This window comes from Schistocerca americana, chromosome X, assembly GCF_021461395.2.
Source record: "Schistocerca americana isolate TAMUIC-IGC-003095 chromosome X, iqSchAmer2.1, whole genome shotgun sequence".
Lineage (NCBI taxonomy): Eukaryota > Metazoa > Arthropoda > Insecta > Orthoptera > Acrididae > Schistocerca > Schistocerca americana.
Window position 1 is genome coordinate 370,417,315 of NC_060130.1, and position 18,563 is coordinate 370,435,877.

General features: G+C 42.0%; 1 protein-coding gene across 1 annotated transcript in view; it reads right to left on the bottom strand.

Moving 5' to 3' along the window:
* Positions 1–17,516, bottom strand: part of LOC124556037 (E3 ubiquitin-protein ligase Rnf220-like) — a 678,682-nt gene extending 661,166 nt beyond the window's left edge. Inside the window, exons 1-3 of the mRNA XM_047130072.1 lie at positions 17,368–17,516; positions 16,456–16,569; positions 15,405–15,876 (exon numbers count right to left, since the gene is read on the bottom strand). Of these exons, the coding sequence (XP_046986028.1) occupies positions 15,405–15,876; positions 16,456–16,569 (586 nt within the window). The 5' untranslated portion in view covers positions 17,368–17,516. The remainder of the gene's footprint in view (positions 1–15,404; positions 15,877–16,455; positions 16,570–17,367) is intronic.
* Between the last annotated feature and the right edge of the window lie 1,047 nt (positions 17,517–18,563).

Below are 18,563 nucleotides of genomic sequence, written 5' to 3' on the forward strand. Positions count from 1 at the left end.
TTTTATTTATACCACACCCGATGTCCCTGTATATATAAACGAAGAACAAAAAGGTTTGTCACCACTTAACAAGAAAATGCCCTAATGAAGGGGGAAAGTGTAATGAATAGTAATCAGCAATATATGTAAATGGAACCCACAACCAGTAAAAAACGTGACTGTAATTATATCAAGTAACGTAATTAACACTTAGAAAATGCAATCCACTAAAGAGGCTGCCTACACTACGTTCGTCCGTCTCTTCTCGAGCAATGCTGCGTGGTACGGGATCTGTGCATGATAGCATTGACGGAGGCCATCGAAAAAATAAAAAGGACAGTTCGTTTTGTACCATCGCGAAATACGGGAGAGCGTATCACGTATATGATACCCGAGTTGGAGTAGCAATCATTAAAATAAAGGCGATTTTCGTTGCGGCGAGATCTTTTCACGAATTATTTATTTCAAGTTTCTGCTACCAGTCACTTTAAAATGTCACTGGTAGCAAAAACTTGAAATAAATAATTATTCCACACAGTCACGGTTCACAAACATAGCCATTATGGCTGAAAATAATCTTTTCACGAAGTTTTAACAATCAACTTTCTCCTCCGCACGCGAAAATGTTCAATGGGCACCTACCTACGTAGGGAGTAATGATTAACGTAATCAAATACGAGAAATCCGAGTTCGCACGGAAACATTTGTGTGTTCGTTTCTCCCGCGCGCTGTTCAAGAGCGTAACGGTAAAGCGTGATGGTTCAAATGGCTCTGAGAACTATGGGACATCTCAGGTCATCAGTCGCCTAGAACTTAGAACTACTTAAACCTAACAAACCTAAGGACATCACACACATCCATGCCCGAGGTAGGATTCGAACCTGCGACCGCAGCAGTCGCGCGGTTCCGGACTGAAGCGCCTAGAACCGTTCGGCCATAAAGCGTAATATGTAAGTGGTTTGGCGAGCCTTCTGCCAAGCAGAGTAGTCGCATAGATATAGATGTAGAAACAAACATGTGGAAGCTACAATGGCCTGAAGGCGAAAATGCTATAAAAATGCCACAAAATTAGTCCAATACCTGCAATGAATAAATTAAAAGACAATGAAGGAATGAAAAAAGGAAACGATACTGAGGATGTATATTTTATACAGCCTATACAGAAAGGAGAGAAATGTAACTGCTTAATCGAATCCATATTAAATGATGATATCCACGGAAACACAGTTCTTCACTTCACATGAAAATGCTACAGAAATTTAAGGACGGACATTTAGTGTTCAACGTCTCATCCATGACTATCTCGGCCTGGAAAGGGACGGATAAGGGAATCAACGCTGCCTTCTTCAAAGAAAACAAACCAGTATTCGTCCCGAGCGAAATGAGGGAAAACTTAAATCTGGAAAGATGCATAAGGATGCGAAGCCCGCTCCTGTTTGCCAATCATTTCACTGTATCGCTTGGTCTTATATTTCGTAAGTAACCCGAGGATACTGCGGACAGAAAACTGAGGATCACATTTGCTCTGGGCACTACAAAAAGGAACACCTATTGCCGGCAAGCAGCGCCTCGGCTGCAACAGCATAAACTCACAAGGTTATGTTAGCTATCGCATGCTTCAAATGTTTTTACTGGAATGAAAAGCACACACACTGTAGTGGACGCTTAAGTTAACAGAACGCGGTATCACCTACTGACGGTAACGCAGCCACCTTGTTAACGATATACGGTAAGCAGTCCCTATTCGGAAGTATTTGTAATTTGAACGCAACGTTAAAGAAGCTTTTAAAAAACATACCTCGCACGCACATGGCAGTAGCAAACTTGTCTTTGTCGTATGAACGTCTGCCGCACAACAGTTCGCGCAGAGAATACACGTGTGAAAGAACAAGTTTTAGTCATCACCAATTCGATGAATGAGCCCGCACCCACCAGCGAGTAAGACAGCAATTTTGTGTTAAGGTGGAGGTTATCAAGGCTAAAACATTCGGCATAGGTATGGACATGTAATAGCAATACTAACATGGACGCAAGAAGACCTGAAATGAAATTGTTTTCCTTACAGTGTAAGAATCAAATAGCGTGGACAGGTACAAATGGTTCAAATGGCTCTGAGCACTATGGGACTTAACTTCTGAGGTCATAAGTCCCCTAGAACATAGAACTAATTAAACCTAACTAACCTAAAGACATCACACACATCCATGCCCGAGGCAGGATTTGAACCTGTGACCGTAGCGGTCGCGCGGTTCCACACTGTAGCGCCTAGAACCGCTTGGCCACAACGGCCGGAGGGACAGGTACAGGCACATGGCAACATACTACCCAGCTACAAAATACTCGTCGCTTCTCATTGATGAACATTCATCAACTTAAAAAAACTTCTGAAGACAAGCTAATGTTTTGAAGCAAAGAATTTTTCTGTTTACAAAAAATAATGCTCGTAGACAAACGCTGAGTGTGAAACAATACAAAACGTTGATCTACGCTCACTTAATGTCTTAAGAAAGGCAGCGAAGAAGACAATACACAGAGTGGGTAGAACTGACAGAAGAAATAGTAAAATGGTACCACAGGCGGCCAGCAGGGGAAAACGATACGGATTAAGCACAGACATGGGTCTTCTACTATTTTTTCTAGTATCTACACCGACATTCTTTTCATTAATATGCGTAAGCGCACTCGGACCCGCCGGAGTAGCCGCGTGCAGTATCACGCCACTTCCGGGATTCCGGGAGAAGCACCGGCCCCAGATCAATCCGCCCGCAGGATTAACAACAAGTGTCGGTGTGCCATCAGCCTAGATGTGGTTTTCAGGTTCTTTTTCCCCACATCCGAATTGGTGAATACCGGGCAAAAATTCCGCCATGGGGAGTGGGAGGGGCCGACCCTCTACCACTAAATCTCCGAATCCCGTAATTAGCATGCCGACTCCGCCAAGATACGGGATAAAGGTCAACGATTAGCTCTCTCTCTCTCTCTCTCTCTCTCTCTCTCTCTCTCTCTCTCACACACACACACACACACACACACACACACACACACACACACACACACAGAGAGAGAGAGAGAGAGAGAGAGAGAGAGAGAGAGAGAGAGAGAGAGGGAGAGAGAGAGAGAGAGAGAGAGAGAGAGAGAGAAAGCTAATCGTTGACCTTTATCCGTATCTTGGCGGAGTCGGCATGCTAATTACGGGATTTTAAACGAAGTGTTAATGCAACAAACGATGCTCGTCCACACAAACCAACACTTCGTCCATTTCCGTAGGTACAACAGACTGACATCTCGTTGTCTGCAACAAATTAATTTGGGACGCGGACAGCAGTCGAAGAGTTTATCAGCGGCATCTGTGCAGGCAGCACGTACGGCGACGGTGGGCCTCAGTCCACGAGCTTCGTGTCATGTTATGTACGCTACGGGGAGCAGTCAATTTCCAAATCAGCAACCACCTACACGCGGACGTGCCACTGCACAAACGGTCATCGCAGCAAGTAAATCTCTGCCAAATACCGCAACCTCACACGCAAGACGGCCTGTTTTTTCCAGGGAACTGCACACTCACCTACGCTCAGAAAATGCATCTAACATACGTGATAGAGAGTACACCATCTAGTGCACGAATCTGAAAGTGAATCTTCACAAGCTGGCGCTTCCTACACTTAGTATAGCGTGAAGCATTCACTGGAGGAAACACGATTCAGTAGAAAGACGTTATTGGTGGGGGAAAGGAAAAATGTACTTTATTGCGTCCCTGTCGCGCTACACACACACACACACACACACACACACACACACACACACACACACACACTAGTACCCGCGTGGCTCTCAGCGGAATTCCAGTGACAGGTAACGGGACGATAGGGCAGTGTTATTACCAACCGTCAAACGCAAAAACGCAGGATACCAAACAGAGTTTAGAGGTAGTCCGGTGAGCATAGCAATTGAGGGTGCGGAGCATATCAAAAGCACTTACAGAACAATAAATAATATTTCTGGTGGACGTATACAAGAGGGCATAATCCGCTGCGGCATGTTTCCGCCAACCGCAGGACCGCAAATGTAATCAAACGCCCCGTGGAGCTGCAGGAAACAGGGAACTGCAAAAATGTTAAGGTAACAAATTATAAAGATTTAGTAGGTTTATCCTTACTGAATAGAAGTTTTTTAAAAAATCTGTAACAAGAAATCAGCAGCTAGTGAAAATTAATTTATGTAAATTACAGAGATTCTCTTTCGCTCAGGTCGACAAAAATGTTTGAGCAAATTTCCAATCAGAAAAACACATTTTCATAGATCAAATGACTCCATTCCGTTTTCCTCCGGTTCACAATCCTCCATTCTTCCCTCTTCAGCACATGGAAATGTGGCGATCTCTACGGAAATTGTATTAAAAGGACTTTCACTATGGCATCTGAGTGTAGCTTATAAACCACGAAAAATTTACACATTTAGAACTCCTTCAATGATATGTTAGATGATTTTCTTCATTCAGTACGACGATAGCGGAAAAAATAGCGTCCCAGTAAGGCTATCTAAGTGACTACGATGGATTTCCGATTTCGCCGAGCTGCCCCTGCACTGACAGCCAACACAGAACAAATTCAATGGGAGCAGTGTCCGACAAAGTGCGACGGCAAAGGGCTGACAAGAATAAAAACTGTGAATTAAGGACTGAGAGATACAAAATTATTACTGTCTAGTTAGGAAAGTCAGTTTACAATGATTAATTTCTCATGTCACAAAAATGTGTGGCGTAGTAATGTCAGTGACGATCGATAAATGTAATACGAGGGACTGATGACAGACGTATGAACAATATAATTATGTTTCACGTATCCTCATTTCTGCATACAGTAGCATTCTTCTTATGTTAGGTGAGCATAACAACATAATCAAAGCAGTTTGTGTTGCTTAGAAATCTTGAACAACACATTCGCCAAACTCTGGAACGAAGCGGCCACAGGATCCTCTAAGGTCATCCAATTCTTCCGCACCATTCCCCACCCTTCTCACGTAAAAAAGAAGTAGCAGAAGCGCGAGAGATACGTAATACCAGTGGTTCTTACCCGTGTTCCGGAGAACCAGTGGGGCGGTGACTCTTCAAATGTAGACGATGACACACCGATGGAAAAAGAAATGTTTCGCTTCCCTTAATCCAACGCCCAAGTCAACGAAGCTGTGGTCTGGTGGTATAAGCTGATACTGCAGGGCATATAAGGAATCTGGCTTCACTTACAACAGAAGCCGCCAGTGAGTACAAAAAAGCGACGTATTTGAAACAGCATAAACGCTAAGTAACATTAAACACGGTATCGACAACCAGGGAACACGAATGAATAAATGCGTGACAATATCGTGACCAGGCCAAAGGTAAGCAGGCTCTCCCGAAAGATACTCAACCACATTTGTACACGGGCGACACACCAGCAAGCTTGACCCGAATTTTATTCGGTAAACGGCTGATGGTGGTAAGAAATTTCCGAGTTTAATAACTACCACGTTGGAGTAGAGAACCAGTTACTAAGGCCAGTTTCACATCAATAGCATAAGAATACGGTAAATAGATTATGTTGAAACCTTATAGTGAGGAACACCTGAGAATATTGTATGAAGAGCCTTGTGGAATATCTCCTCACTGACCGTACAGGTCCATCCTAAATACACCGCGACATTATGCCCCACTGTCGGAAGGGTACTAACAGGTATTTGTCTTAACTCCAATTTGCCCAACCAAACGCGTCTTCTTTCAATGGGGGCATCTGAGGAATTATTTCACAGTTCTACACGAAGGTCTGGCGCTTGCAGGTAGTTTTCTGTCAAGCCTCCCTCGCTCTGCTGCTGCACCCAAAAATCTACACATCACCTTGCTTTTTCATACGAATGTGACACGAATTTCTAAGTGGGCATATGGTTGCATGAGGCACACGGGGAGAATTCTCTTGTTAACTTAACGATTTGCCCCAACCGGAGCGCATAAAAATGGCTCTGAGCACTATGGGACTTAACATCAGAGGTCATGAGTCCCCTAGAACTTAGAACTACTTAAACCTAACTAACCTAAGGACATCACACACATCCATGCCCGAGGCAGGATTCGAACCTGCGACCGTAGCTGTCGCGCGGTTCCAAACTGAAGCGCCTAGAACCGCTCGGCCACTCCGGCCGGCCCGGAGTGCATAGATGCGGTCCTCAGGAACACCTTCGTAACTCCCTGACACAAACCATTGAACAGGAAACATCTCATTTGAAGCTTGCTACTAGACTGACAGATATTAGTACCTAGAAAAAGGCACGGATTGCTGAATGTTCTTACTGCAACAGAGGGCAAGTCGAGCGAAACTCTCTCACGAAATCGAACTCCGAGAGATGGTTATGAGTCTAAGTGGCCCGATTAGATTCCAACATAAAGTGTTATATACCACTGATATTTGTGAAGGCAATGAAAAATACTGGCCATCAATGTGAACACTACGCATGTACGAAAGCAAAGGCCGCCAGACAGAAAGTTATGAAATTAAAAATCATCATTAGATCGGCCTGTCAAGCACCTTGAAATGCTTAAGAGTGCCGAAAAACAGGTGCAGCTGTATTTCGTGCTAGCAAGTGACACACCAGTTCTTTCGGTAGATTACGATGAACTTTCGGTTCTGAAGAGAGGTAATTCTTGGGCATTGTCTGAATAAAACTCAGATATCTACGGAATCCGAAAATACTAAAAACTAAACTGACGAAACCATATCGACCAAAAATAATGAAAACTAGGAAATGAAACGAGACAAGTAGTCACTACACCCTCAAAATACGAATACGATTTTAATCATGAGAAAAATGAGAGTCGCCCGCATCCAAATCCAGGACTGTGAGCCTTACGAATGCACGAAAAATATACAAAAATTCCGAAGTTCTGGTATGCTTGGGTATTTCTACAGCCATAGACACACTCGATTATCTATCATCCAAGAAAAGGGGGAGTTTATCAAAAGCTGCTTGTTCGTAGGGTAATCTAGGAGCGACGGCGTGTCCGGCGCAGAACACGGGAGATATACCAACAAAGTATTTTACAGTTTGAATGGTAGCGCAAGCGCTGAAACTGGCACTCACAAGTTACAAGCAATGTTCGTGAACGGCCGGCCGCGGTGGACTTGCGGTTCTAGGCACTTCAGTCCGGAACCGTGCGACTGCTACGGTCGCAGGTTCGAATCCTGCCTCGGGCATGGATGTGTGTGATGTCCTTAGGTTTAAGTAGTTCTAAGTTCTAGGGGACTGATGACCTTAGATGTTAAGTCCCATAGTGCTCAGAGCCATTTGAACCATTTTTTTTGTTCGTGAACTTCGAGGAGCCACAAGCTAGCGCATATATTGGACTTCAGTGGGTTTCTGAAAATTTTCAAAGGTTTAAAGAGGGCACAATGTCTCGAAGTGTGATATTATCAGTCACGATTGAAATATTCTTTTCTGGTCAGCAAAACTATTACCCATCTCTCACTGATGGAACTGCACGTGTGTTACAAAGCTTGGCTGGGTAAAATAAATAACAGTTGTCCAAATACAATCGACACTAATTTCACAAGAAGTGAAAAATTGGTGATTTTTTTCAGTCGCTTTTCCATTGGCAACGCCACCAACAACAGAACTAAATATCAATTTTAGGCACAAATTTTTATGGAAAACATCCATTTTAAATGCTTTGAAAGCTCTGGTTGAGAAAAATTTCCTTGTGAGTATCTAGGCCTGTAAGTACACATCACTTTACAACGAAAATTGTATTCCATTTACCAATTACATCCCAGTAGGGAAGCTGTGGAGGTACCCTTTTTTTAAATTAAAATAGTTATAAAACTTCTCTGGGAATTCGTTAGAGGAACGAAAATACGCCTCTTTTCATTGTTTAACTTCATTAACCTTTTGTCTCCGTTACAATTGTGGGTCAACAGCCGAGTTATTACTAGTATCTGTTTTTCCCTACTCTTCCAATATTCCTAGCTTTTTTTGGGGGGGGGGGGGGGAGGGGGTGGGTGATTGATCGCGGCTCGATCGGTTATACCTGTGCTCTTATCCCTCGCAACGTTGAATTTCACCACTAGGTTTCTCAAAAATATATCCTTCTGCAGCTCTAATACGATTTGCTACAAACGCTTTCATTAAATTCATGGGCCTAACTTCTTATTCATTATTTTCCCCAGGGGTATTTCAGGCCTGTTTTGTCAGTCTATCATCTATAGCAAAAAACGCTGTCTTCTTTCACTGTTTTTTTTTAATTTGCGACATGCTTTTTGAAAACATAATATTTCTTTGTTATTTACTTTTCTTTCGATAAATGTATTACTGTTATTATTAAGGCCAATTGTCAATAGACATTGAAGTAAAACAGTAGTTATTAATTTTTGCCTTATTTTAATGAAAAGACAGTTTTTATGAGCAATTAACAAGAACTAATTGATGTAGTTCAGGCAACAACGCATTTGGGATGGGAACCTCTGAGAACTATATGTTGTGAAATATTATTCCCATGCATGTCTCTCTGTTTGTTTGCCCCATTACGTAGACGTTCGAATTTTAATTACCTATAATACATCACAAAACAGAATTCACATTCGCTGAAAGAGAATTTCTGTCTCCGCTTTACACTTATTGCACCATTGGCCCTTGCGATTTTGTACACAATTCATTCCTTAATTCTCTTATCCGTAGCGCTCATCCATTGCTAATCTGTAATTGTTCAGGTATTACAACGAGACAATTTACATGCGTCAGGCAATGAATACCATCTTAATGAAACGACATTACATTTAAAGTCAGAGATAATAGTCTAGCATATAAAAGACCCCGTCCCTTAATAATAAAAGTGTGGCCGACAAGCTAGACCGAGCAAAATGTCAGTCTGCTAGAGTTGCCAATGACACAGTTTCTACAGCACCGAATTCCAATGGTGTTCCCGCACATTCTTGCGGAGAATAGGGGGCGGACGAAAGCGCTGAAGTCAGTCTGCCAAGTTCTGCGACCACAAACCTGTCACTCACCGTCCGCCCGCCGGCAAACACTTATAACCGAGTTTCCATTCGCCTAACATTTCCGAACACTGCGTTAAACGTCCGGCTACTAATCGCTTCAAACTTCAGTTGGATTGCGATGCAGCATATTTTTGAAGAATACTTAAATAGGGCTGAGAAGAATAAAGTATTAACAACTGCAAACGAGTCGATGAAATAGCCAGGTAATTAAAAACTGAAAGCACACACCTTAGCAGATGGAAAACTATTACGTTAACAAACAGTTCCGTCGCTTCTTGACAGGGCAACTTCTTGTACAAATGTATAAGCGACAAAATTGAAAATGTTTTACTGTTATTAATTTACAATAGTTGCTATTCGATGCCGAAAGACGGCCGATGGCGGGAATACATATAAATGTCACAGTTTTGTATAAACACTCTTACAGAAAATTGAGGCACATTTTTTCTGTTTAGTCCGATTAAATGGTCCTTGTACACCCTATTACCAAACACAATCCACGAAATACGACGAGTTTTCAACAAACAGAAACCTTTCGTGATTCGGCTGGAATTACCCGAATGGAAATAAACCAGTCAAGATAATATCGCACGCCAGCAGTTTAATGTAGACCGACAACTGAATGCATCGACCAAATGAAGTAAAAAGTAGCCCAACAGATTATCATTAGTGCGTATTTACAACAACGGGTTGTATGATTCTGAAGACAAGGGCTAAAGAAATTTCATATCTCTAAAAATTTTACTGCATTCTTAGAGGCAGCTGATAGATTTCTGCACTCTCCATGGAACAAAATCACGCAATATTGGCTAAAAATTTCCTGCACACGGCCTACTAAGATAGGTTTCGAATTCTTGGACCAAAAACTCGTCTTTTGCAACGGTGACAAGCATGATGTCACACAGAAAAACGATTCATTGCAACGATATTTTAAACTAAAAATTTATCCGAGAAGATATGTTCACTAACAATGATTCGGGTATCTTTATTGGCAAATGCCCTGTTGCAATGAGAAATATCACAGAAAATGACAAGCTGTGTTTTTCCGCATGAGACAATAGTGTCTAAATGATTGCTCAGCCAACTGGATGTACTGATTTAGGCTCAAAATGTGCCCTCACACATGCGCAATATGAATGTATTGAGAAATTGCTAAATTAATGTCAAGAGGAAAAACAACAGTGTCAGCAAAAATTGATAATTACGTACACTTCAAGAGAAGTGTAAAATCCGGGTGAAAGTAATACAAAGAAAAATCTGTGATATAAAAAGACGGCGTATTAAGAAAAGACAGCTGTAGCTTGTTAGAACCCCTACCCACGTTGGGGAGAAGCGTAATGCACACAGAATTGTTGAATATTCTTCCACTTTTCGATACGACAGCTAGCACACAAATTGCCCGTCGTACGTCATCGGCCCTCTCGTAGCGGCTAATGACACGCTAGCCATTCTGCTGACGGCACACAACTCTACCACAGCTTATACGCTTTGCTATAAAACTATCTTCGTTATGATTAAAAAAAAAAAAAAAGAAGAAGGAGAAGAAGAAAGGTGCCGTCGTGTTAAAACGTCGATTGCTGCTACTTCTGATTCATTCGGCGCATAGGTTATCGTGCTTCTACACACATGTGCTCCGCGAAACACTACAGTTCATGGCGGAGGCTACTTCATACAAGTTGAGTGAGAGAAAAACTGCTATCTGTATGTTCTGTGCGCAGCGTAATCAAATGTTAATAATACCGTCGCTGATTTAATACTGCGAGCGCTTTAACAGTCAATACTTCCGGGCTCAACTCGTCACAATTAAGCGGCAAAAACAAATACTGTCCTCGAGTGAGAGATGGAGATAACTATTTCCAGAATACAGCAAGGCGGGCACGGAAGGACACGACGTTATAAAAACGCGTGGCAGTCAAAGGGCATCAATAATAGTCTCCGAAAGGAACGAAGCATAATTATCGTGGGAAAATATTCAAAGTGGGCAGACTAATATTGTTACCACGCACTTTCTCATTGGGAATGGTGGCACTAGGCGTGAGTCTGGAAAAGAGGGAGAGGCTGGACTTGCTGAGTGAGTCATTGGCCTCGCTCGTGAAGGGCAGAAATTCGAATTCGAGCCCTTGTCCCTGTACAACTTCAGTCTTTCATGACGTTTCATTAACCTAACTGCCCGTTTTATCATCTGATTGCCTTTACGTTAAATGTGCAAACCCCGCTGCAGCGTTATAAACGAAACCTGTAGATACAACCTAACCGGAAGCATCGCGGCCGTAATACCTGCGACCACTCGCGTAAGAACGGGGGCCGCGAAACAACTAAGTCTGCGGATCACGACTCATACAAGGAACGATGAAGGAGGCTAAGAGAAAACGAGGCACATTATTTGTCGTTTTTCCGACGGGCACTTAGGGATCACATCTCTCATAACGTTGACACTAATAAAACCGTGATGTGACCATCGAATTATCGAACTAATAAAACCATGATACAGACTAGGCAGATTCATTTATGCTAACACAGTGGTTACACAAACAACTTTCCGCCAATATCTCGATATAGCAACCAAGAGCGTTTTGATAATTTCAAGAGCCAAACAACAGGACGCTAGAACACAAAAATAAACTGACCAATCCGTGAAATGTGCAAGAATATGCGAAAGGTGTGTTACACTAGCTCCTCGGTCAGAACTTAAGTATACGTTTATGTGCCACTAACACTTTACAAGCATAAACGGTAAGCCCCCTGATGGGGGCTACTCTAGAACTGTATCGACAAGTTGGAGTACTAGCGTTTTACCCATCACTTGGGCCGAGCGACTTGAACACAAAATCGCAAATACCAACGTTCTGGAGTATAACATATCGGCAAACGGGCCATTTTGAAAAATGGCTATCTTACGAGGAAAACACGAGAAGCGCCGTAACCCGATTCCCCATAAACTTCGTCGGTGAAAGGGGAGTCAGAATAAGCGGACAGGTGTCTCGGCTTATCCGTAGATACCCGACCATCTCCGAGAAATCGACGGTCAAAGTTTTCGATGTAATTTAGATGCGTTTTAGGGCGCATGGATCAATCGTATCCGAAATGGTGGCACAGTGCCTAGCGTCGCGGCTTCTCAGTTTTGTACCCCGTGTTTGAATCCGGATTACTACTTTTACTTTCGTATTTCGTGTATCTACTCATGTCCGTAGAAGGTTACTGCAAGAATGTTTCTTGTAATGTTAATGCATACAGTGGCGTTATAAAAAATGGTTCAAATGTCTCTGAGCACTATGAGACTTAACATCTATGGTCATCAGTCCCCTAGAACTTAGAACTACTTAAGCCTAACTAACCTAGGGAAATCACACAACACCCAGTCATCACGAGGCAGAGAAAATCCCTGACCCCGCCGGGAATCGAACCCGGGAACCCGGGCGTGGGAAGCGAGAACGCTATCGCACGAGTGGCGTTATATTAAGTGTAAAATTGCGATTGGGTTTCACAGTAATTCTTATGTCATTCTTGAATCAATCCGCATATTAATTCTTATATTTTCTTCTAATTCTTATTCTTTAGAAAGATTTGGTGCATTCCCTTCAACGACACCGATCGTAGAAACATAGAAATTTTTAACACATCGCACGGAGGCACATTTGCTACTGTGACATTTCTTCGGACGAATCTCACTTGGGAAAGAAATGTCGTTAACGTCGTTGAAGATTTCACGCGTTGGCAATAATTATGTGGCAAATCATACATAACGGATCAATTCACAGAAAACTGGCACTAGCATCAAGATACACCACAGGAATTTTACGGAAAAAATTTCAAAAAGTTCTCATTGATTTATTGCTTTTTTTCTTTATTAAACTGATACATCAGACATACGATTAGTAGACGAATAACGACAACGTTGCTTCAATATAGCCTGGAAAATATTCGTGTAGCGATCTTCTACGGGCACGGGTAGATGTATGAAAAACAAAAACAAAAGTAATAATCGGGTTTCGAATACGGAGCGCGAACGTGTAATAACGCGACACTTGCCACTGCTAAAAGGCACAAAGTACCTCGAAATCTTGGACCATCGTTTCCTTAGAAACGATCGAGTATCTAAAGGTAGGCCGACACAAGTGTTCTCTTGTTCTGACTCCTCTTTCACTGAGCGAAGTTTCTGCGAAATTGGATTATGGCACCTACCTCGTAAGCAAGAAATAAAATAAAAACCTATAGGCGCTGCCGGATGTTTCTTTATTGATACACTACCAACCCTGAGCTTGTTTCGAGAAACGAATTTTACACGTTAGGTTTGTGATATCTTCGTAATGGGTACCAATTAACATCAAGCGCCAGTGACCACTACCTGCCTTCGAAATGCTGGGTTCGTGGCCCGAAACCTCTGCCCGTGCGCCACGTTCACGGGCACGTTAGCCCATCAAATACAGGCAAAATTACGAGCAACGCGACACCGAAAGAAAAGCCGAAAACTGCAGCCACAGTAGTTCTCTTTCATTGGAGCCTCATCAAAGGCTTTGACGAAGCACCAGTAACATACCGGAAAGAGAACGCAGAGCCAGCGAGACTCGCCTTCAGAAAGGCAAAAGTTTGTTCTGGCGCCTCGTACGCCACCGTGTGTTTCCAATAGGTGCGCATCAAATTCAAATACACAAGGCATCACATGCACTGCCTAAAAATACCCCAAATGTCAGCTCCAAAGTGGCGGCCAAAACGTGCCATCTGGCGGGCGGGCGCTATTCTGGAAGCGTTTAACTGCCGCCGCGAGGGGAGTGCGTGACGCCGCGCAGCCGGGCTCTACAAACAAACCGCGGCTCCGGCTCTAGCCGCGCGAAATCACACTCCCGTAAACCGTCAAACACATAATACAGCCAAACATCTGTCTGCCCAAAGTCGTCGCCTCACTTTCAAACACGCTAAATTTTTACTTTAATTTTACTATATGAAAAGTAAGAAAGTTACTTGTCAAAATCCTTCTCTAGCCTCGGCATCTCTCGTGCTACTCTTTAGTTGCTCTCGCAATCTTTAAAATTTCGGTACACTGAAAACTGACGCGTAACCTCAAACCAGTAAGCCTCCGAGGGTTAACTTAAAACTAACAGCAATTCCATACGAACATTGTTAAAAAGCGACGCCGTTGCACAGGGTGGCTTCAAGTCACACCACGCAGGTGATAGATTTGCCCTGCTGTTCACAGAAAGAGTATGTGCTCTGTGAGACGTACCACACAAACTCAGGCACTCCATCGGGCCAGTAAATTCATCAATCTGTCCCAATATGAACTGGCTCAAACTTTTTTAACTCCGCGAACGATGTAGGCGGTGAGTCATACTTGTACCACTACTGCAACTGAATCGATTATTTTCAGCACCTAGCGCCAAAATTACTTTGGATGCAAACTGCATATCTAGGGAAATTCATCATTAACATAACAAATTTTATCTCCACACACACACACACACACACACACACACACACACACACACAATGACACACGCAAATATAAATACACAAAGTATCCACTAGAGGTCTCTCCCAGTACAGAGGAGAAGATCTGAGAAAATACATTTTAAATTTTAGTAGGCTGTCAAAATGTTAAAGTGTGCAATCCTCCAATACATCTCAAATGCTTTCATTAAAAACAGTTATTTTATTTCTATATTTGATTTGGTAAACTTGATAGATGGCAAGCATGAGGAATTATTAAGCTATAGCAAAATCACAATACATAAAAGTAATTTTTATCACTGTAATCTTGGAAATAGGAGGCTGAAAAAATACCCTCTGTTAACAACAATGAGGATTCAGCCAGTAACTGCAATAGCACAGTGAAAAATTTAGAAACTCCAATTATCTGCTAACTGTATGTGTTCATCAATTCTTCCACACTGAAGTTTCTGCAGATCTGCACCATTTGAAAAGTCTATCGAGACATTTTTTCACATATTATTGATGAGAAAATATCAGTTAGACTTCAAACTTAAATATAAAAGACACAAAATTGAGAATAGAGACAATTCAGCACCACCTAATTCTTACAGGAAAAAAACTGGACCAGTTTATCGGCTACATCTAACTATAAATATAATTCACACAGCCAGTGCTAAGAGCATGCAGACAATTTTCTTCCCAAAAGAATGCTAAATAAAAGAGGAGCTAAAAGGAAAGAGCAAACCAAAACACACTATATAAGTGAGACCCAGATTACACACTTCACATATTGGACTCTTAAATGTCAAAACTACATAGCAGCTCACTGCAAAGAAATATTATCAGAACTGCCCATCAAAGCTCATACTACTTTTTAAAAAGGAGCACTAAATCAACTTGCACACATACCAAAAAAGATGCTTTGCACTGCAAAGACCTCCAGTGGATAGATCTAAAATAACAGACACCAATAAAGGCACTTACGTCTATAGCCACGTCCCTCCTCTGGTGTAAGCCGGTCTGCAACATTGCCTTCCGATAAGGATCCAGGAGTGAGTGTGCCATCACGGTCTCTGTCTTCTGACAGTGGTGTGTCCGAACCCTCCTCCTTTACACGGGGCTGCAGAGGCGGTGTACTGTTGGGTGAGACAGAGCCCGCCAGGCCCTCACTTCGGTTACCAGAACTAGACAGTGTAGGAGCTGGAGGTGCAAAAGCAGACAGCCCCCCAGTCTCCATATCACCAGCACCTGGGTGCCCTCGCCCCAGAGGACGGAAGGCACCAGCTCCTGCAGAGCCAAATGGAAGCCTGGGATCCAGGGCTGGGTGCACAAACTGTGGTTGCAGGTGATGAAGCAAGTGAGCTGGCAGCCCTGGGTAGCTATCAACGTGCCGCAGCCCAAAACCGGCAACAGTAGCACTGCCAAAAGGGACGTGCAGGTCTTTTGCTTCTGGGACCTGCACAATGGGATGTCAGTTTTGTTAAACAGAGGTTCTAGGTAGACAAACACTGATAATGTACATAAAAAATATTATGTAGCACACAAGACTAATCTTTATGTATGTGTACACTCATTCTCCCCCCCCCCCCCCCCACACACAAAGTAAACACTTCAAACAGATAAGTCACTGCAAGCACTGAAAACAAAATCATAAAAACAAAAAATCATGTTAGAAGTAAGTTCCAAACAGAGTTTTCTAATGCAGAGTCCCAGTTTACATGTATTCTTGAAAATATTAAATGAATCCACTAGACACATAATTGAAAAGTCTGAACTGCACAGTGTCAAAACACAAAAGAAAGTAACTGTAATTTTTTTCCAAAACCATTAATGAGGGCTGCACAGAGTCAAAAATAATTACACACACACACACACACACAAACACACACACACACACCATTTACTCAGCAATATCTAAATTTAAAAAAACAGCAACACACACTATATAAGAGAAGAAACATTTTACACTTTAAGTATTAAAATATGATACAAATTTAGTTCATCACAAAACACAAACTATTCAAAATAGACAGACCTGGGGATTAAAGGGCCTCTGCATTCTCAGAGCCTCTGGAAGCCCTCCAGCCTGAGAGAAGACGACAAGAGCAGGTGGTGGAAGGTGATTTGGTACATATGCAGAATTTTCCATCTGTGAACAGGCAAGAATTATTGTTAGAAATTTACGTTGGAATTTCATACAGCATTATGTAAAATGTATATAATACTTCCTTTAAAATGTGCATTTCACTATCAGTACTGAACCACAATAGACGTTATGAAACGCAGATCAGGAACGTGTCTCATAGATACAATTTAAAAAAAAAATAAACCAAAAAATAAGCAAAAATTCACCGAAAACTCTATCAAAACAGTGTGCCCTTTGTATCACTCTGTACAATAAATACTCAGTTGTCAGTTATAGATGTACCTCTCAATTAGTAAAAACTGATCACAGGTTCGAATCATGATTTGTTTACAAGCTGTGCGATACAAGTAATTACGAAAGAGCTTAAAACAAGATGAACAGTTCACTGTAGTTTACATGGAACACTGCCGGCTCCTCATAGTTTACCTTCCTTTGGCATTTAATATAACAGAAAATCTTTCATTAAACTTCTCACATCTCATCACGAATCAGAATGTAACACTGAATTATTTTGTCAAAACCAAATTCAACAAAACAGCACATTATCATACGCATGCTACTATAAAACTACACTCAGACAAATGTAAACAAAGGACGACGCTGATACGACATTTAAAAACACACACATAACGCTTTCATTAATATATACTTGTATCCCAAATCTACCTCTGCATTAAAGCAGAGTATTGTCACTGCACAAAGACGCAACGTAAATACTTCTCGAAACAATACATTTTGTTTCAAAAACTGGAACACTCAAAAATGAAAAAAATTACAAGTGAAGAACGGCAGATCGTTTACCTTACAGAGCTTTATATGGACTAAAGCATAAGACAACGAAAATAAACACAGCAATAACAACAACTCCACATCTATTGGATAACTCGATCAGCGTACTGTACGCCGTATCGTTTCCCTGTATCCACCAAACCCCGACTGAGCTCCATAAACACGTACCTACTCGCTCATGTTGTCCCGCGGTGCATGCCGGGTAGGTGACAAAATACGATCGCCGTCGGTTGGCGGGAGGAAACAAAGATGGCGGCTAGCGCTTGTAAACGACTGCTGGCGGGAAATTCGTATCAGTATGCTTCACGTCTGCTTTATAGTTGAGAACGCAGACAGTTTTTAACGATACTACCAGTTAGTGCGATACGGGAACACATTTATATTTATTTTCATGTCACTCGTCATTTAACATACGTTAATTTTCAGGCGATTTCTTTCCAAACACGTAAATGATATAAAAATGGGGTCTTCACGTCGAAATACGTAACTTCTTCGAACATGTCGCTAATGAACGTTGCTATTAATCAACATCTGAATACATCCACCTGATGTTTGAATTTTTTTATCTGTGCAGTACTTACCGAGCGGTGGTGTGTAGAAAACAACGAGCCGTCTGTCACATAATACTCAGAAATAGCTCAATTTAAGTCTCTTAAAGCTCTCTAGTAATGCTCAAGTGGTAATGAGAAATTATTGTTTCTTTTACGTCTGCATGTAGTACAGTTTCTCTTATTTGTCTACCTTTCAATATGATAGGTTTGTGATAGGTATTGAACGTTTCTAGCACCTTGTCAGCTACGGTGTAGGAGATGGAACAAACAGCCTTACGTAAAATTCACGTTGCACAACGGCATTTTTCGTGAATTTAACTGACAAATAAACATCGCGAGTGGATAAAGCGTGTTTAAGAATTCAGCCTCTAGTTCGGAATTAAATTGTGGACTCAAGAGGCTTCTCAGGATTTGGAAGGAAAGTTTGCGTTCATTATTCTGTCGACAGTTCTGTAATTAAGAAGTGGCCACTTTTTCAACTGGACAAGAATGAGGAAGGATATCGGCTTTGGCGTTGACGAAGCAACAATCATATGAGGTGATTTAGCGGTCTTCCCCTCACGTTGCGAGTTTTCAGCAGCCAATTACATCGTGGCAGATTGAGCTAGCCGCGAACTAACTTGTAAGACTGGTAGGCCTACCTATGTATCGATAGTG